This window comes from Sceloporus occidentalis, unplaced genomic scaffold (assembly GCF_023333645.1).
Source record: "Sceloporus occidentalis isolate IW3139 unplaced genomic scaffold, rSceOcc1.0.p SCAF_5, whole genome shotgun sequence".
In the NCBI taxonomy this organism is placed as follows: domain Eukaryota; kingdom Metazoa; phylum Chordata; class Lepidosauria; order Squamata; family Phrynosomatidae; genus Sceloporus; species Sceloporus occidentalis.
Window position 1 is genome coordinate 185,825,218 of NW_028316985.1, and position 21,338 is coordinate 185,846,555.

The window sequence follows — 21,338 nt, forward strand, 5'->3', positions numbered from 1 at the left end:
GGGTCCCTGGCAAGCTGAAAGGCAATACCCCAGTGCTTTAAATAAATAAGTAAACTCTCTGTCTATCTCAGTCTATCCATTTCCAGAACTGGCTGGGCCTTCGTCTCAGCACTTTGCAGGAACTGCAAGCCCATTCAGTTCTGTGTCCACTACGATCTTTTATTTGATGCATTGGTTTCTATAGCCCCTCTTTTCCTACTCTGATGGAACTCAAGGGAATGGGCATGCACTTATTCATTTGATGCATCTGATGCAGACCTTGGGGGTCAGGCTGTTTGGACAGTTGACCATTCCAAAGTCCAGATACCACCCTGGACACTTGTGAGGCAGGCTATAAACCTACTGAATAAATGCACACTTACCCCCTTGGGTTCTATAAGGGTGGGGGAAAAGGGGACAGAAACCAATACAAATCAAATGAAAAATCACTGTGGACCCAAAACTAAATAGGCTTGCAGTACCACCTAGTGGCAAGGAGCTGCTAAGATCATAGAACCATAGAGTGCATCTAAATTGCAGAATTAATGCAGTTTGACACTGCTTTAACTGCCACAGCTCAATGTTATCATGGGATTTGGAGTTTGGTGAGACATTTAGCCTTGTCTGTCAGAGAACTGTTGCCACAACACACACAAATCGCAGGTTTTCATAAGATGCAGCCATGATAGTTAAAGCAGTGTCAAACTCCATTAATTCTGCAGTGCTGCAACAGACTGACCCACAGCATTACATAAGCTTAACACATGGAGTAGCCCTTCCAAATTCTGCAACGATGATGAGAACACCAATGACTTTACATGCACCACAGAAGGGCTGTGGGATCGACAGAATTTGGAAACTTGATCATTCTTCAGGAAAGAATGAGATACCTGATAGCACTATCTGAGCAATTCCAGACTCCAGAATCATCAATTGAGAAACCTTCCTTGCATGCTATCTTCCAACTGCATTATTCAAGACTGGAGTCTGGAGCTTCAAGCAAATCATCATCATGGCCTGGCTTGGTGTTTAATTCCACTCTCTTGAGGCTTCATGTCTTCCTTAAACACTGTCTTTTAATAACAATAATTTTTTAAAAAATTCCAAAAGAAAGGTGAGGTGTGCTGGGGAGATTGCTACCAAATGCGTCCTTTGCTCCCTCTGAAGTGAATTGTGGTTTTGCTCCCTACCAGGAAGACTTGCTCAATTGGCAGACAGGAAGGCAGCCTTCTCCAGTTGGGAACCCTCTGAATATTTTCGACTTTAGCACCTGTCACTCCCAGGTAAGGGGAAACAAAGTCTAAGAAATCTGGCAGGCACTCTATTGGGAAAAGATAGAGTGGTGTAGTGATTGCAGTGTTGGACTCGAACTCTGGAAGACCAGGATTCGAACCCCTGGCTCAGCCATGGAAACACCCTGGGCGGCCATGGGCAAGTTACACAAACTCGGCTTCAGAGGAAGACAACGGCCTTCTCCAAAGAAATCTGACCAAGAAAGCCCTAGGAGAGGGTTATCATAACTCAGTCAACTTGAAGGCATAAGAAGGATTCCCAGAATCCCCCAGCAAGCATGACCACTACTAATTAGGGATCCTGGGATATGTAGTCTGAAAATGAGACTTTTTTGCAGAATATTGGGCAGACTAGATGAGCTCACCCAGTGTGCAGGAGTCGATGCAAAGGCACAGAACTATAAAGAATACAATATTGTGGGCATTTGCGTTTTTAACTGTGTTTAAAGCCCTCCATTTTGGTTTACTTTAAGGAATGGGTTTGAAAAATAGTAATAATTCATAATATGGAAAAGGAAATTTATATTATAGTAAGCATGATTTTAAGTTTGAGTGTTTTGAAACTGGGATTATTTTTGTCAGAAATGGCAGTGACATGTCAGTATATGATGATAGCTGCGCGAACTGTCGCCTTATGTCAGAAACAACCTGAAGGCACAGAACAACATGTTTGATACATACAAAACTCTATATGCTTCAATAAATTATTTAAAAGATATTTGTTTGCTTCCTTTATTTGGCTCACAGGCCATCAGCTCTGGCCCTGACTGGCCACACCATCTTGTGAAGCAACCACTTCAACACAAAATAGGCCAACAATGTACCAATGCACCATAGATTCTACAGCAGCGCAAACCTGTTTGCATGAGGGAGCCATTGTCTCTTCAGAGTTTCACACCAGCCTTGGAAAAAATCTTGCAAAGTTCTCTCACCTGGGCAGGAGGCAACACCTCAAACGTTTCATACACCTGTTCAGGCAGGTAAGATCCAGCTTTCTAGATGTTATCAAACTGCAACTCACGGCATTCTTAGCCCCAGGATATGGCTGTTGGGACCTGAAAATGCAACCTCTGGAGGGTGGCCCAATTCTCAACCTGTACTGAAGGTCAGAGGTGGCCAACAGGTGGAAGGCAGAAGAACCCCAAACTCTAGGACACAGGCCTGCCATCCTTTTGAAACAAGGCTCCTGCCACTGTTGAGTTTCAGACCTCTCTCTCAAAACATCCTGCTTTCATGTGCCCATGTTGCGGCCAGCGCAACCATTTAAAGAGTGGAGAAACTATTCTGAGAAGAGTCCTTGCAGCTCCAATTGAGCAGAAGTTGCCAAAGTCTTCTGAGTACCGTGGGAGTCCTAAGAGAACAACACAAAACTGTTTGGAGGAGAGGAAGATGGGACCCTTAATGCTCCAGAAAGGGTGCCTTCTTTGCTTTCAGCCATAGATGAGAATGGGAGGAACACTTTCCTCTGTATACAAAGGAAATAATTTCTGCCCTAAGTGTGGCTGTCTACTTCCCTAGAAACAGAAAGAAGAACTGGTAGATTCAGCTGGTTTTGGGGGATCAGGAGGACAGCAAAAGCAGGGAAGAGGAGGCCCCAGAATCCATGCTGTCCTCATGACTCAAGGTCCTGATGACCATTGGGTCCCTGGGTCTCACTCAAAATGTCCTCTTGGCTCTCTGGTACCATAAAAGGGTAATCTGAAACCAGGTGTAGGGCAGGTTTCTCAAGACCTTCACAATGGCCCTTGGCTAGGAATGCTGGAGGGACTCTGAGACAAGATCCACTCTCTGCTTGGGTAGAAAGTGACCCAAATCCTCTTGGGAGAGTGCTGCTACCAGGAGGGCTCTGCTCCAGGTTCGAGGGTTCTTCTGAGCTGCTAAATGAGCTTCCCAAATTCTGTTCCTGTGGGGTTTCTGCAGCAACGTGGGCATCCAACCTAGTGGGTCCATGGACACATTTTGCAGCTGTAGCAGATGTTTCCACTTCTTCTGAGGGAGAGGTGTGTCCAGGGACATTCTCTCCCATGCTGCCACTGCTGCACTGCTGCAGGTCTTCCTCTTCTGGCCCTGCCAAGTAGGAGTCTTTCAAGTCTCCACTATAGGTCTCCACAGCCTCTGCAGTCCTGCCAACCTCAGAGCATTCTGGGCTATTGTGAGCAACTGGTTCGCCATCTTCACGGTCAGGAATCTCCCCTGCCTCTGGCCCAGGCTCCGCTACTTGTCTTCCAGCTTGGCTTCCGGGATTCTCGGAGTTGGCCAAGGGTTTGACCGGCTGGTGGCAAAGAGGGCAGGTGTCCTGTACATAGAACCATTTACGTAAACAGGCGCCATGGAAAAAATGGCCGCACTGCATGACCACAGCGAGGGTCATCTCCTGCAAGAGGCAGAAGGAGAAGACAGTTAGGGGAGAAGGGCAGGGTGGAGTCATCAACTGCTAGTAGACGGAGGCTGAGGCTCAGTGGTGGAGTTTTATTTGGCACATGGAAGGTCAAGACCCAGGAGCACTTCTGGTTAAAGGAGAACAGGGGATGGGAGATTCCCCCTCACCCACAGAGGTCAAAGCAAGCATTTCATTTCATTATTGACAGGCTGAGTCTCCCTTATCTGAAAAGACTGGTACCAGAATTGTTTTGGATTTTGGAATTTTCCAGATTTTGGAATATTTTTGTGTTTGTTGTATTGCCTTCAAGTTGCTTCCAATTGATAGTGACCCTAAGGCGACCCTATCACAGGATTTTCTTGGCAAGTTTCTTCAGAGAGGGTTTATCATTGCCATCCTCTGAGGCTGAGAGAGTGTGACTTGCCCAAGGCCACCCAGTGGGTTTTTGTGTCCAAGTGAGGAATTCAACCCTGGTCTCCAGAGTCGTAGTCCAACATTCAAACCATTATTAATACATAATGGGATATCTTGGAGATGGGACCCAAGCGTAAACATGAAATTCATTTATATTTCATATACACCTTATAAATATAGCCAGAAGGTAAATTTATACATAGTATTTCTAATAATTTTGTGCATGAAACCAATTTTGGTATATCACAGTCACCTATGTGGACAATTTTGGAGTATTTCAGATTTTGGAATTCTGGATAAGGGAGACTCAACCTGTATTTCATTTGTATGCTGCTTTTCTCCTAGACAGGGACCCAAGGCTGCTCCCAAAGAGAAATCAATTAAAAAACTTAACAATAATGTTTCAAAAACAATTAAAAATCACTGTATCAGACAGCACAAAATCATTTTAAAATCACACAGAATAAACAGATACATCTCACTTAGAAGCCTCCCTGCTTATACATTATAAGGCTGTTTAAACAAAAAGGTCTTTGCCTGCCATTGAAGAGAGATCAAGGAGAGGGCTAGCCTAGCTGCTTAAGGAAAGGGAATTTCAAATGGTGTCCCTTGTATAAAAGGCCCTTTCCCATATCATCTTCAAATGAGCCTGTGATGGTGGCAGGACCAAAAGAATGCTCTTTGCTGTGAATCTTAAGACCCTGGGAGGTTCATATATGGAGATATGGTCTTCTAGATAGTCTGGACCTATATGGCTTTATAGGTCATCACCTTTGTGCTCCAGAAGGCATGCATACAGTGGGCCCTTGGTATCCACTGGGGTTTGGTTCCAGGATCACTGGAACCAATTATCGCTGGGGTTTGGTATCCCCCCGATACCAAAATTTGTGGATGCTCAAGTCCCATCATACACAACGGGGTAATAAAATACTGTCCCTTGTATAAAATAGCAAAATCAAGGTTTGCTTTATCTAGTTTATTTTTTGAATACTGAAAGCTGCGGGTGGAGGTAATTTATATATTTTCCTGCGAAGTGTCACACCCAGACACTTCCAGGAGTGCCGTTGGTCAAGATGTGGGCAATTGCCCCCAACTGTTTTTGGAGGAGAGGGCTCAGGCTGGGGTGCCTGGTGGGCTGACAGAAGACTCGGGGGGTGGGGCACTCTTGCAGGCCCTCCAGTACACCCAAATATTATTATTTTCTGCCATAATTTCTCAAAATGGTGACAAGAAGTAGCATTGAGACCATTTTCACAAGGGCTACAGAAGCAAATTGAGGTATTTGAAGGCAGGACAAGACTATGGGGTTCTGTGGCTGGGGTGGATCCTTTCGCATTTGGGAGACTTTCTGTGGAATTTTAGGGAACAAAATGCTTGAAAATTGTGCTGATATTTCTTTTAAAAATTGAGGGAGTTGCAGGGTTTTTTCTTTCTTTCAGAAGCCACAAAAGATGGGCCTGCACCTTACTGGGATAAGATTAGAGTTACTGGGGACAGGATGCGGATTAATAGCAACAACAATTATTATTCCACCCAAAGTCCCCGAAGACAGGTCTAGAAGAAGAGGGCAGGTGATTACATCTTGGTGGTGCTCACCTGGAAGCAAATGGCGCACACATCATCATGGTTCTCCAGCTGTTCTCTGGTGGCCCCTGGCAGCAAGCTGATCTTCTTGGCTGCCTCTCGGCGGAGCAGAAAACTCTTCCAGCCTGATTGGGCCCTCAGCCATACGTTGAAGTAGCAGTGAATGATGATGACTGAGGCTCCCATCCAGCTCCACTCCCCAAAGATGGACTCCCAGGAGCCATAGGCCACCACACAAACGGCCACCAGAAACTCCAGCACTCGGCTGATGGCATTGACGTAGTATATGATCTCGTCCATCTTCTCCATTGGGGTGTCCTGGAAGAGCTCGATGATGAAGAGGCCGTAGATGAAGAGAGTTCCCATAACCTATGAGGGAGAGGAAGAGAAGGAGTGTGGTCACCCTCCAATCATGTTGGCTGATCTCAGCCTCTGAGGTACATTGCCTCTAGCAGTGGAGGTTCTAGTGAGCCATCTAGAAAGGACTACCTTCTCAAGCTTTTTCCCTCTATAATTTTGAGGGTGGGGGAGAATTACTTCTTTTGGACTACAGGTCCCAGAATCCCTACATCTAGTTTTCTGATGAATTTCTTTGAGAAGCATGCTGGCTGGAAGATTTCTGGGAGCTGTAGCCTGCCCCCACCCACCCACCAAAAATTAATAAATATTCAAGGTAATTCTTCCAAGCTCTGGTTCCATGAATTCCACTAAACTTCAGGAACCTCTGCTCCCCGATTCCACAGCAAAAGGGGGGGAAAAGGAAGAACTTTTTGTTTTGAACTTAAACTTTTGTAACAGTTCAGTATTGGCTGGGTCTTATAGGGCACTGACATAGTAGATATCCGAAAGCATTGGGGTGCTAAGGAAAAAGTAGAGACAGGAAAAGGAAAAAACAGAAGGTACCTGCAGTGAGGTCAGCATGCAGCTTGAGACAAGGATCAGGAGCCAGAAGTCCATGTGGAAGAAATGGGCAATCTTATAGGCCATGAAACCAGGGAAAACCAAGAGGAAGAGACACATGCTGACCCCACGGAAGTGCTTCCAGAAACTCCTGCAAGGAAAGGGAAGTGGCAGTTGGACAACTTGCAGGCATGGCTCTTGAATAAAGGTGGATGTAAACATTAAAGCAGGAGAGAGCAAAGTGAAGCTTATGAATTTCATAAGGTCCCTCAGGGGTCAAAAATACTCTCCCCCCAAAGTACCCCAAAATGATACCTAGGGAATGTGGAAAGCATTTCCATCATGTCTGGAACCCTGATAGACCCCTCCAGAGGTCAAAATGAAATTATGCAAAATTTTAGTTTGCCTAAAAATGCCCTCCAGCTTGCTCCATCCTCAGTATCCCTTCAACATGGCTATCATGTCCTCTCTTAACCTTCTCATCCCCTGGCTAAACATACCTAGTTTCCTATGCCACTCCTCACAGGGCTGCCTTTGTTGTTTTGTGAGGCCTAAGAGATCCTTGGCTGAGAATTCTAAACGCCCTTCCCCAAACTGCAAATCCCACGATTCCACAGGAGGCAGCTGTAGTTGTAAAAGTGCAATAGAACCATAACAGTGTAGTATGGTATTGTCACAGATCACATGGAGACTTGCAAAAATTGGAGAACCTGATCCTGCCTTGACTGAGCCTCCTCCTGGCAGCTGATCAATAATAATAATAATAATAATAATAATAATAATAATAATAATAATAATAAATTTTATTTCTACCCCGCCTTTCCAAAAAATGATCAAGGCGGCTTACAAAAGTTAAAAGCAATTACAATACAAAGTAAAACAATTACAATATAAAAGTTAAAACATTACTGCATAAAATGGGAACAGGAATCAGGAGAAAATACACATGTCAAGGGCAAAAACAATCAAATCACAATAGTCCGGGGTCAGAAAAAGAAAAGCAAGGGGCAGAGGAAAAACAGTTAACTAAAGTGGGAAGGCCAGCCGAAATAGGCATGTTTTTAAATTCTTTTTAAAAGAATCTAATGAGGCGGCGGAGCGGAGCTCTACAGGGAGCTTATTCCAAGAAAATGGGGCAGCGATGGCAAAAGCCCTCTGAGAGGTCCTCACAAGGTGTGATCTAGGAACCTCTAACAAGTTAGTCCCGGATGTTCGAAGAGTGTGGGGCGGACTATATGGGGAGAGGCGGTCCTCCAAGTACCCTGGGCCCAAGCCATTTAGGGCTTTATAGGTCAAAACCAACACCTTGTATTGAGCTCGGAAGCGAATAGGCAGCCAATGTAGGTCTTTTAAAATAGGTGTTATATGGTCCGACCTGGAAGTACCAGCGACCAATCTAGCTGCCATGTTCTGTACCATTTGCAGCTTCCGAGTTTGGTACAAGGGTTGCCCCATGTAGAGCGCATTGCAGAAATCCAATCGAGAGGTTACCAAAGCATGTACAACAGTTTCAAGGTCCCTACGGTCCAGGTAGGGACGCAGCTGGCGTATCAGCCGAAGCTGATAACAAGCACTCCTGACCGTCGCATCCACCTGAGAAGTCAGCTGGAGCGACGAGTCAAGGAGCACTCCCAAGCTGCGCACCGAGTCCTTTAAGGGGAGCGTGACCCCGTTCAGGACCGGATGACAGATCTCACCACCCGGAACTGGGGAACCTATCACCAGTACTTCCGTTTTCCCTGGATTCACACTGAGTTTGTTCTCCCTCATCCAGCCCATTACCGACGCCAAGCAGGCATCTAGAGGAGAGATGCCATCCTTAGTTACTGCATCAGTCGGAGACACAGAGAAGACTATCTGGGTGTCATCAGTGTACTGATAACACTGCGCCCCGTGTCTCCGGATGATCTCTCCCAGCGGTTTCATGTAAATGTTGAATAGCATAGGGGACAAAATCACTCCCTGAGGGACACCAGAAGTAAGTGCCCTCTTATCGGAGCAAACGTCCCCCAGCTGCACCATCTGGAATCTACCCGAGAGGTAGGAACGGAACCACTGGAGCGCAGTGCTCCCGATACCTAACTCCCCCAGGCGTTCCAGAAGGATACCATGGTCAATGGTATCGAAAGCCGCTGAGATGTCCAAAAGCACTAACAGGGACAGGCTTCCCCTGTCCATGCCCAGACGGAGATCATCAACTAAGGCGACCATGGCAGTCTCAACTTCATAGCCCACCTGGAAGCCGGTTTGAAATGGGTCCAGAAAATCGGTGTCATCCAAGATTGATTGAAGCTGGAAGGCGACTGCTCTCTCGATCACCTTCCCCAAAAAAGGCAGCAGCGAGATGGGCCGATAATTATTATGAAGCAGGGGGTCTAAGGAGGGCTTCTTTAGCAGGGGTTTGACCACTGCTAATTTTAATTTAGATGGAAACTGGCCCTCACTTAGAGATGTATTAATTATGCGATGCAACATAATTAGCACCGCATCTCCCCCCTGTGCTGTCAGCCATGAGGGACAGGGATCAAGGGAGCAAGTTGTCTTCCTGACACTTCGAAGGATCTTGTCCACTTCCTCGGTACTAACAAACTCAAAGTGATCCAGTATAACAGGGGCCACGGACGCTTCGGACACCTCTCTTACAGGGTCTACATGAATGCTGGCATCGAGATCAGCCCTTATCTGAGAGATTTTATCCGCAAAGAAGTTGTTAAAATCGTCGCAGCAGGCTTTAGATGGTTCTAAGATAGAGCTCAGGGATGGGGGGAGCTGAGTTAACTCCCTCACAACCCTGAACAGCTCTGCTGGACGCGACTCTGCGGACGCAATACGTGCAGCATAGAACGAATTCTTCGCTGCACCTATTGCCACTCCGTAAGCTTTCAAATGAGAGCGAAGGAGTGTCCTGTCGGATAAGCGCTGATGTCTTCGCCAGTAGCGCTCTAGTCGTTGCACAGCCCGCTTCCTTTCCCTGAGATCTTCCGTATACCAGGGTTGTTTATTGGAAGCAGGCCGGAAAGGACGCTTGGGAGCGATACTGTATATAGCCCTGGAAAGATTACTATCCCAGATGTTGGTCAGAGCATCAACAGAATCGCCGTCAGTACCAGTCGTATACCCCTCTAGGGCTTAAATGACCTGAATAGACTAGAAAGGTGGGCCACAGCTAACAAAATGAACTTCAACAGGGAGAAATGAAAGGTACTTCACTTAGGGCAGAAAAAGAAAATGCACAGATATAGGATGGGGGACACCTGGCTGAACAAGACTACATATGAAAGGGATCTGGGAGTCCAAGTAGACCACAAGTTGGACATGAGTCAACAGTGTGATGCGGCAGCTAAAAAGGCCAATGCAATTTTAGGCTGCATCAATAAAAGTATAGTGTCTAGATCAAGAGAATAGTGCCACTGTATTCTGCTCTGGTCAGGCCCCACCTGGAATACTGTGTCCAGTTCTGGGCACCACAATTTAAAAAGGATGTTGAAAAACTGGAACGTGTCCAAAGGAGGGCAACTAAAATGGTGAAAGGTCTGGAAACCATGTCCTATGAGGAACAACTTAAGGAACTGGGGATGTTGAGCCTGGAGAAGAAAAGATTACGAGGTGATATGATAGTTCCGTTTAAATATTGAAGGGATGTCATATTGAGGAGGGAGCTGACTTGTTTTCTGCTGCTCCAGAGACTAGGACCCGGAGCAATGGATGCAAGCTGCAGGAAAAGAGATTCCACCTCAACATTAGGAAGAACTTCCTGACAGTAAGGGCTGTTCCTCAGTGGAACACACTCCCTCGAAGAGTAGTGGAATCTCCCTCCTTGGAGGTCTTTAAGTAGAGGCTGGATGGCCATCTGTTGGGGATGCTTTGACTGAGAGTTCCTGCATGGTAGGGGGTTGGACTGGATGGCCCTTGCGGTCTTTTCCAACTCTATGATTCTATAGTCCTGCAGGGGCAGCCCTTGTAGGCCTCATCACTATCCTGACCCTGTGAATGACTGGAGGGGTGGGAAAGCTAGATTTCTGTGGCTGTGTAATGCTTTGGGAACCAATAAGTGTTTGTAGAAAGGAATTCTTGGTACTGCCTTGCTGGTAAACCATGGAGGCAAGGGGCTTTGAGGTCCCAATCCCTGTGGAGGGGGCAGAGGGCACAAGAACTGTTCTCTGCAACACTGCTCTCAATCCTCCCTTACCCATGGGTGAAGGGGAATATGGTCACCTGTTCCGTGAAGCCCCCAGGCCCAGCACGATGGGGTCGGCTATTTCGATCATGGACTGCAAGGTGGAGGTCACCACAATGAAAAGGATGATGCTGAGGAGGAAGGTCCTCTGGAGGAGCTGAAGGTCTAGCAGGCCTGTCTGCAAAGCCAGCAGCAGCAAGGTCACCCCTTCAGTCACACCCCTGCAAGATAGAAGAGAAAGGGAAGAGGGAAGTGGTAGGTAGGGAAGCACAGAGATGCCCTGAGAAGGGTAGGGAAAAAACAAAGGCCAAGTGGCAGGCAGAGCTGGAGAATGAAAGTGCATGCAATATAGATGTTTATGGGAGGCTTTATGATTCTCTCTTGAAGTGTGAGGCACACAGTACTCCAGATGCTGTTGGATTTGTTGTGGCTGTGTGTATTCAAGTTGTTTCTGACTTATGGTGGCCCTAAGGCAAACCTATCGTGGAATTTTCTGGAGCTGAGAGTGTGTGACTTGCTCAAAGTCACCCAGTGGGTTTCGATAGTCAAATGGAGAATCAAACCCTGATCTCCAGTGCTCAAAACACTACACTACACTGGCTCTCTTGTTGTTAGATTGCAAAAAGTCAGACATTTTAACAGTGCCAGAATGAAACACGTTCCACAACCCTGGTGCCAGGTGGAGAAAGCTTTGCCTCACTTCTTCCCACAGTGTTTTGCCCATCCCCAGTGGGACACAAAGGAAGGCTCCTCCTACAGATCTCAATTCTTAGACAGGTATATGTAGGGAGAGGTACTCCTTCAAGCATCACGTGTTTTAAATTAAACCTGGGACCATCTGCTTGCATAAAAAATGTGCTGGCACTCAGCTACACCTCTTCTTTTTAGCATTTCTAGAACATTTCTGGGTTCCCTGTATGACAAATGAGTGTTCCCACCATCTGACTGCAAGGTCAAGGACAAGACAAGTCCTCAAGACACTCAGTAAATTCATGGCACAGGTCAAGAGTTCAGTCTGGGAGTTTCTGGCCCATCTTGGAGAGAATAAGACCACACTGCTCTCACCTGTGCATCACATTGCCATTCTGAAAGGCGCCGTAGCCTGCCAGGTAGAACTTGCACAACTTGAGAAGTCCCAGGGCCAGGTAGGAGATGGTGAATGTCAGCCCGACGAGGGAGTAAGGTGTGCTGCAGCACTCCGCCACACTGCAAAAGGAGAAAAAAACGTTTGAACTCTGGATCATACCAAATTCAATCATCTAATCTTTCTATCTTGTCCCATACATTTCAGCATGATCTCTTGCAGGACAAGGGCAGCTCTTGATGGTAGGGTCCAAATCATAGCTCAAGTGGTTGAGGGTAGAAAATATCTGTGTGAACTGATAATGGCTAAGTCCCTGTTGCCCTACAGTGGCAGCAGGAAGCAGCCTCAGTGGCCCCTTTTGTTCCCTATTTATCACAGCAATAACTAGCAAGCAACTGCAATATTTAAGTACAGAAGCAGAGATTGGGAAACAAAGAAATTACTATCCGACAGGGATGACATGAGGAGCTGAAAGGTCGAAGAATACAACCCAGATGGTAAAATGTCTGGAAAGCAAGCTCTGGGACAGGGGAATAGAGTATCTTGGAAGGTGGGAGACTCTTTTTCATTGGGGGTTTTCAAACAAAAGTTTCATTAGGGATCCTTGCATTTGCAGGGGGTTGGGCTGGTTGATCCTTGGAATCTGCCCACGTTAACAATTTCAGGATTCTATGACCAGTGAAGATGTTGCTTGTTGCCTCAACCCATCACCTTTGCTCTGCCCCTGCCACCCCCTTTCTACCTGCTGAGGAAGATGAAGATCAACCCCTGGTGGGATAAAAGGTTTCCAGAAGAGGAAGAAGCCAAGGCGTAAATCTGCAGGGTGAACAAAGCCAGCCAGAAGACCAGGAACAAGAGTGGGACGGCCAGCTGCCTCCAGAGTGACATTCCCAGTGTGACCAAATGGTATACCTCCAGTGCCTGGAACACAAGAAGAGGCCAGAGGAGAACACACCCATTAAGCCTGGCATGCATGCACTGAAGGTTGTTTTGTGTTTAATTGCCATGGGGTACTGGGCCTAAATACTCTAAAAGCACCAGATCCTGTCTGATCTTGGAAGATAAGCAGGGTCAGCCCTGGTTAGTACCTGGATGGAAGACTGCCAATGTATCCCAGGCACTGCAGGCTGTTTCAAAGGAAGGAATGGGCAAAACTACCTCTGAGGATTCCCTGCCTAAGAAAACCTATGAAATTATTGTGGTTGTCATAGGTTGGCAGGCAACTTGAACATACAGTGGACCCTTCCCATCTGCAGAGCATGCATGCACTGAATAATAATAATAATAATAATAATAATAATAATAATAATAATAATAAATTTTTTATTTATATTTTCCCGCCTCTCCCTATGGATCGAGGCGGGATTACAGCCAGTATCAATTCACAATACGTCACAATTACAATTAGATAAAATCAGCTCATATAATAACATATCTCCTAAAAACACACAAATCACAATACACTTTAAAAAAGAGAACATCCTGAGGTAGATATACATTTGAATGTTTTTTGGGTTTTTTGTTTTGTTTTGTTTTAAATTTGCCATGTACTAAATATTCTAAAGGCATCATATGCTGTCCAATCTTGGAAGCAAAGCAGGGTACAGCACCAATGAATATCGGGCTGAAGACTATATTTCAGAGGAACTGGCAAAAACAACTCTTGAGTAATCCTTAAGAAAAACCTATGAAGTCAATAGGATTGTCATAAGTCGACAGATGACTTAAAGGCACAAACAGTGGACCTGTCCTATCTGCAGAGGTTTAGTTTCAGGATCCCTCTCAGCCTCCAGGATGGCAAAAAACACAGATGGCCATGCCCCATATTATTCAATGATGGCAATGAGTGTGTTTGTATCCACACACTGAAGTTGAATAATATGGGGTGTGGTGATCCACAGGTGGTCAAATCTGCAGATCGACAGTCCGCTGATAGAAAGGACCCACTGTACACACATGGACAAACTACCAAGTACACGGAGCTCTTGTGTTTTATCCTGCTCCCAGGGCACTTCAACTTTGGCTGAATGGGAAGGGATGTAGCTTTGGTATGGAACTAAAGAGAGGAGATGTATGTGGAGGAAGAGCTCAAAATATACACTGTGACCAGGGGAGGTTGTAGGGGAAAGAACAAGCACCAAGACCCCTCTGGGAGCCATTCCTCACCTGAGTGATTTCCCTGAAGGCTGCAGTCGCCAACTGGAATGGCACCGACAAGCCAGAAACAATGACGTAGAGAACTTCCAGGGTAGTCAGGACAGCTGCAAAGGTGTTGACGGTGGGCAGGATTTGGAGTGGCAGACAGCAGAGGCGGGCAGCCAAGGGGAGTAGCGGGGCAGAGAAGCGCCACACCTGCTTAGTCCGCAGCAGGAGGGCACAGAGGGTGACCACGATGACCTGGCCTGGGAATGAAGCACACGATCAAGAAGGGTCCTTTGAATCCCAGACACCAGAAGGGGTCATGAAGGGGAAGGTTTCCAACATGACCTCACTTTGGCTTTAAGGTGGTCTCGGCTTTGACTTTATTTATTTCAGATACTTCTACATTGCCTCCCAACCCACAAGAGCTCCTGAGGCGATGAACAGCAATTAAAATAGTAAATAGTAAAAACAATTAACATAGCACAAAGATTAAAACATTTTAAAAAACACATTAAAATATTCTTTTAAAAACTTTTCAAAAAGAGTCTAAAAACAATCCCAAAATGCATCTGAAAAACAGAGTAATTTGGAACATTAAAGGCCATGTGAAACAGGACTGATTTTTGGCTGTCCATCAAAAGTGCAAAAGAGGTGGAATCAACTTAAACAGGGAGTTCCAGGGCTACAGAAAAAGCCCTGTTATGTGTGCCTTGATGGCATCCCCACAAGTAGGAAAGGAAGAGGTCTTTACATTGGCCACAAAGGTGTGGATAAGAAAAAGCCCTCACTCTTGATGGTGGCTGTGAGATTGTGGAAGTCTTCACATGTGGTGGCAGGGGAGATTTAGGCTGCTGCCACACTGCAGAATTAAAGCAGTTTGACACTGCTTTAATTGCTATGGCTCCATCCTATGGAATCCTGGGATTTGTAGTTTGTCGTGATACCAGAGCTCTTTGACAGTGAAGGCTAAATATTTCACAAGACTACAAATTCCAGAATCCCATACTCCACAGCATCAGCTAAGGCAGTTGAAGTGGTGTCAAATTGCATTAATTCTATAGTTTAGCTGTACCTTATATCTGGTGGGAAAAGTGTTGGAATAAGTGGTGGATGCCTCACAGACTGCAACTCCTAGCATCCCTAGCCAGTGTAGCAAAGGGTGGGAAACCCTGGGAGCTGCAGTTCCAAAATCTGGAGGGCCACAGGACTCCTACTCCTAAGGTCTCATACGGTGATCACTTTCCTCAATTTCCACAAAATCCCTTTCACTGGAGATGGGAAGGATTCAGTATGAAGGTATGTGCTCAGCCTCTGAACTGCAGCCTGCCAGGTTCCATACAGACACGGATCCTTCAATGCAGCCTTACAAATAATTTCCTTTTCCATCAGTCCATGTTCCCCACAAACAACTGAAACCTAAGCAGCTGGGGTACAATGGAAGTTAATTCAGTTTAACACACCAATGAGGCTGCTCCCTCCCTTTCCCTTCCTCACTTGTGAGTGCGGTAGCAAAGCGGCCCAGTGCAATGGGATCCTGGTATACAGCACCATAGAATTCATGTTCCATCTCATGACGGATGTAGTCCCTGGAAAAAGAGCCAAGGAAGACATTTTGTATCAGGAACAGGCCTTTCCAAAATAAAAATCTAATATGACAGTTATGGGCATGAGATCCCATAATGCAGGGGTAGGAGCTAAGCAGCCTTCCAGATGTTGTTGAAATAACACTGCCCAGCAATGCTCACTACTGGCTATGATGATTAGCGCTGCTGGGAGTTGCAGTCTATAAATACATGGGGGCTGCATGATTCCTACCCATTCAAATGCAACAAGTAGTTCATATCATAGAATCATAGACTCTTGGAGTTGAAAGGAACCACAAGGGCCATTTAGTCCAGTCCCCTGCCATGCAGGAATGCACAACTCAAGCAGTCTTGAAAGTTGCAATCTCTATGGAGAATCTGAGACAGCCTGTTCTGCTGTCAAAAAGCTGTTAGAGTTGAGTACTCAACAGGTTGAGTCTCCCTTATGCAAAATGCTTGGGACCAGTTCGATTTTGGGTTTTTGGAAACCTGTATTTTCATATATGTACATAATAATAATAATAATAATAATAATAATAATAATAATAATATTGTTTTATTTATATACCGCTATTCCAAAGATCATAGCGGTGAACAGCAAGTAAGCTAATTAGCAAGTAAGCTAATTTGCCCCCAACAGTCTGGGTACTCATTTTAGCGACCTCGGAAGGATGCAAGCCTGAGTTGAGCTTGGGCCCTTTTGCTGGTCTTGAACTCGCAACCTTGTGGTTTCGAGTGAATGGCTGCAGTACAGGCATTTAACCACTGCGCCACCAGGGCTCCATCTCTTGTAAATCTTGTTACATATCTTGTAAATAGAACCCCGGGTTAAATTCAAAATACATTTATGTTTCCTATAGTACATCTTATACACATAACCTGAAGGTAATTTTATATAATATTCTACATATTTTTCTGCATGAAACAAAGTTTGTGTATATTGAACCATCAGAAAGCAGAGGTGTCACTAAGGCAAAACACACTGCAGAAATAATCCAGGTTGAGGCCACTTTAACTGTCCTGGCTCAATGCTAGGGAATTCTGGGAGACATTTAGCCTTCTCTATCAGAAAGTTCTGCTGCCACAATAAACTACAATTCCCAGGATCCCCTAGGGCAGTTAAAGTGGTCTCAGACTGTATTATATCTGCAGTGTGTTTTGGACCACTGTCTTAGTCACCCATGAAACCAGTTTTGGGTTTTGAATTTTGGATAAGGCAGACTCAACTGTAATTTTCCCTAATATTTAGGTGGAATCTCCTTTCTTGGAATCTGTTCTCCACTGGTCTCTGAAGCAGCTGTATCTTCTACATGGCATCCTTTTCCATGTTTAAAAGATAGCTATCATTTTCTGAATACCTACTTGTTTCTTCCTGTGAAGGAGCTTCTGTCCTCCACTATACCCTCTGAAACCCTTCTGTTTTAGGAGCTTCTGTCTTCCACCAACCAATCTATTCATCCCAGGACTGCAAGTCTGCAAACTGACCATAAGTTTCAGCTCTTTCCCTTGGAGAGGGTCAGACTAACAATGAACATCTTTCACCCAGACCTCAGGTAGCTGCCCAGAGGAGTAATGGTCAGCATAAGGCACCCCTGTGTTATCCAATCCCCGAGTCAGTTCCTTTCAAATGCAAAGACTTCAGAGGGAGACCTTCTCCACACCACCCCATACCCTCTGAGACCCTAATGTTTTAGGAAGCCTACTCTTTGAGCAGTGATTTCTAGTTCTCCAAGGGAAGTATCTGGGCACTTACCAGGCTGTTTGGTGGCCCACATAAAGCAGCATAACTGCCAGGAGGTAGAGGTACAACTTCACAAGGGACTGGACGGGGAGAAGCAGAACCACCACACACACCATGTGGCCTAAAGATTGAAAGAGAAGAGGAGAGGAGCACTTTAAAATCACATCAATGCCAATCTGTTCTGCTTGCTAGGGAAGCCAGTTCAAATCCTTGTATGTCTTCCACCAAATGTTGTTGTACTTTGTTATCAAGTCGGCTTCGACATATAGTCATCCACTGTATGATAGACACCCACTGTTGTGCTCAGCTCATCTCTTGCAAACTCAGGACAGCCAGACCTTCCTTGATGAAGTTATTCATCTATGCTGTGGTCTTCTTCTTCTCCTACTGCTTTACCGAACATTACAATTTTTTTCCAATGAGGCATGCCGTCTCATGACATGTCCAAAGTCTGGCAGCCTGAGTTTAGGGTCTTTAAATATATGTCATTTAATAAAGTTTTGCAAAGTTTAAAAAGGCTTTTCATGCCCACTGCCCAGCCCTCTTTCCCTCAACCTCCGTCTAGCTAGATTTTTTTTTACAGCATCAGCATTGGGAGGATGGTGATGGAGGGCTGGAGAAATATAGACTTCCAGTGTTAAGTTGCAGCAGTGGGATTCTGCTCTAGCTAATTCTTCCATAACTGCAGAATTCAAAGATATAGCCATGTTAGTCTGTAAAATCAGTACGTAAAGAGATCTTTGAGAGCAACTGAAAGAAAGAAGTGGGCAGCATGATGTTTTGTAGACTTAAGTCTACTTCTTCACATGCATTTTAAGTTGCTTCCTTTGCTTAAGTAAGTTACTTCTATAACTGTGTGTGCCTGCCTACATCAGGCAAAGAAAACAACAGGTGCTCTTAAGAGTATCTTCTATATTTTCCATTCAAGTCCCATGGAATTGAACAAGAAACTCCTTCTCAAATTACAGCCAAAGCTTCTCTAGTTCTAACCAAACATACTATAATAAATAAAATAGACTTTACAACCTAGAGGCCTAACCACACTTGCTAAATAACATCTGTGTTAGTGAACAGAGGCAGTGATAGCAATAAGAGAAGAGCTTGGAAAAGTTATTTTTTGGACTACAGCTGCCAGAATCCCAAACCAGAGGGGAAGAGAGCTCCATGCATGCTCTATTAGTCCAGTCTAGAAAAAATTACTTTTTGGACTACACTGCTGTGAATTCCCAATCTGGTGGAGTTGTAACTAGTGTGGAGTAGTGGTTTGAGCATTGGACTTTGACTTTGGAGAGCAGGGTTCGATTCTCCGCTTAGCCTGTGCAATACCTTGGTCTCCAGATTTGTACTCCAATGCTCAAACCCATTACACCACACTGGATACTTTTTGGTACTATGGCACCCAGAAGCCCCAAGTCAGCACATCGGTTGTGGGATTACTGTCCAAAATACAATCCTGTATGTAAACTCTTTCTAGGCTCTGGCTACTATAGTTGGTCCTCTACATTTGTGGCTTTGGTTTTTGAGGCTTTGATTATTTGTGGCTTTGATTAATACATCCTCTCTAGGAATCCTCTCTAGGTCCTCCAGTGCAACTCTGCCAGAAGTTGACCATAGAGTTATGCTGGGGAACCTAAATGTTCCTAGAGAAAAAACTTCTCTAGGCATTTTTAGGGTTGTCCAGCATGGTTCTACAATCAACCTCTGGCAGATGTTGACCATATGACTTGCACTGGAGGACCCAGAGATTCCTAGAGATGTGTTATTTCAAGTAAAAAGGATGGTGTTTTTTTTATTTGCAGTTTCCCCACGTTTGCAGGGGTTCTTCGCTCCTAACCCCAGCGAAGGTGGAGGGACCACCATACAGCCAAGGCAACCTCCTCCAAGGCCAGGAGAGTGGCTCAGGCTGACAGCTAACCTGCATAGTAGATGTTCCACAGGTGATGCTTCTGCAGGTAAGACTGCGGGGACTTGGGGCGCATCAGCTCAGCGAAGGCCTGGACGTCCCACCGGTAGAGTAAATCCAGGATGACGATGCTAGGCACCCGAAGGACCACGTTGGCCAACTTCTCCAGCCTGGAGGGCATGGCTGAGCCCTGGGTTCAAATCCTCCCCAGCACCAGCAACCTGTCCCTCTTTCCTTTCTAGCCCCTAACCCACCAGCTCTAAGAAAGAACAGCGGGGGGTCTCCCTCCCCCAAAAGGACACCCACCCCTCCCCTTTGCAAGGGCTATTGCCTTAGATCAGGAAAGGAGCAGATTTTTAAGGGGAGGAAACAAGCACCAGAAAATAATTCTTAAAGAGAATAAAATTTAAAAAAAAAGGGGGGGGGGATTTACAAGAAAATGTGGCTGGGGGCTTCAAAAGATCAGAAAATGGAAAATGGAGTGGTCCAGATCTATCAGGAAAGGCACTGAGTGGGGAATTTAATGGGGAAAGGATTTAATGGGAGGCAGGATTTCAGTTATTTGGGGAGAGGAGATTAGTATGGAATTCAATGGGGAAAAGCATTTAGTAGGGAATTTAATGGTGAATGGGATTTAATGGGGACAGGATTTCAATTTTGGGTAGGGAATTAGTAGGGAATTTAATGGGAAAAAGACATTTAATGGGGGCAGGATTTCAATTTTGGGTAGGGAATTAGTAGGGAATTTAATGGGAAAAAGACATTTAATGGGGGCAGGATTTCAGGGTTTTGTGGGAGGAATTAGTAGGGAATGTAACAGAAGAAGGCATTTAGTAGGGAATTTAATAAGGAATGGGATTTAATGGGGAAAGGATTTTAATTTTGGGGGGTAAATTAGTGGAGAATTTAATGGGGAAGTCATTTAAAGGGGGATTTAATGGGGAAAGGCATGTAATGGGGACAGGGTTTCAATTATTTGGGGAGAATCAGTGGGGAATGTAATGGGAGAAGGCATTTCGTAGGGAATTTAATGGGGAATGGGATTTAATGGAGACAGGATTTTAATGTTTTGGGGGGAAATTAGTGGGAAAAGTCATTTATGGGGGAATTTAATGGGGAGAGGCATGTAATGGGAGCACGATTTCAATGGGGGGGGGGGGTTTGCACAGCCATTCATGTCAATAATTTTTGGAGGGAAGGAAACAGATTTTGGGGAGGGGGGTTCAGAGGTTGGAAGGGGATAGTTTAAAACATAAAAACTGAGGGGGAGTGGGGAGTATCTAAGCAGCCTGGTTTCTAACAAGAAATTTGGGGAGGGGGTTGTGCTTTTTTTGGGGGGGTGGGGAGCTTTTGAGAATTAGGGAAGAGGTCAGGGATAGATTTTAAGCTATGAGGAAGGGGTTAGGGGTGGTTTGAACCTCCTTCTTCCTCAATGGCAGCCACAGTTATAGGTAGGGTGGGGGTGGGGGCTGAAATGGTAAGAGTCTGGTGTCTTAGGGGTCCCAGGGTTTGAGGGAAGAGGGTCTATCTAGGGAAAGGGAGAGAGGATAACTGGGAAAGGGAATGGGGGGCAGCCTTCCCTACCAGTCGCTCCCCTTCCTGGTCTCTTCCTCTCCCAAACCCCCAACTCTCTTTCCCTCACACTCTTCCTCTTCCTCCTCCGCCCCTTGAAACAACGGAATCCCTCACCAGTGAAGCCAAGGCGGCCATTTTGTTTGAGGGCACACTGACCCTTCTAGAGCCACGTCGCGTAAAAGGCGGAATCGTGTGCGCATGCGCGCGCATGCGCACAAGAGAATTGAGGAAAAAATGAGGCCCTCAGGCGCCATCTTGTTTGTGGCCTTTTTTGGACTTCAGCTCCCAGCACCCCGGGCTATTGGCCAACATGGTTGAGCCTTCTGGGAGTTGAAGTCCCCATCTCTTAAAGGGCACTGTTTGGACAATTTAGAATAAATTATAATATTATAATTTAATAACAATATCAATGTTTTTAATATCAATATATAATAAATTATAATACATTTATAATAAATAAATTTGCACAATTTAGTGCAGTGGTTCTCAACCTTTGGACCTCCAGGTTTTTTTGGACTTCAATTCCCAGAAGTCCCAGCCAGTATGTTCATTGTTCAGGGATTCTGGGAGTTGTAGTCTAAAAA

General features: G+C 45.4%; 1 protein-coding gene across 2 annotated transcripts; it reads right to left on the minus strand.

Moving 5' to 3' along the window:
• Positions 1 to 1,983: 1,983 nt before the first annotated feature.
• On the minus strand, positions 1,984 to 20,905 carry LOC149313291 (RING finger protein 145-like). 2 transcript variants are annotated; one of them, XM_089526422.1, is made up of 10 exons: positions 19,192 to 20,905; positions 17,289 to 17,397; positions 15,447 to 15,538; positions 13,977 to 14,212; positions 12,553 to 12,731; positions 11,792 to 11,932; positions 10,765 to 10,947; positions 6,553 to 6,700; positions 5,662 to 6,018; positions 1,984 to 3,645 (listed from the first exon to the last, which is right to left on the minus strand). In XM_089526422.1, exons 1-10 carry the CDS (start codon positions 19,358 to 19,360, stop codon positions 2,884 to 2,886), a joined length of 2,376 nt encoding a protein of 791 aa, XP_089382548.1. In that variant the 5' UTR covers positions 19,361 to 20,905; the 3' UTR covers positions 1,984 to 2,883. The 2 variants fall into 2 exon arrangements, with proteins under 2 accessions (XP_089382548.1, XP_089382549.1); XM_089526423.1 differs by lacking the exons at positions 15,447 to 15,538; positions 19,192 to 20,905 and having other exon boundaries at positions 17,289 to 17,384.
• Positions 20,906 to 21,338: the final 433 nt, after the last annotated feature.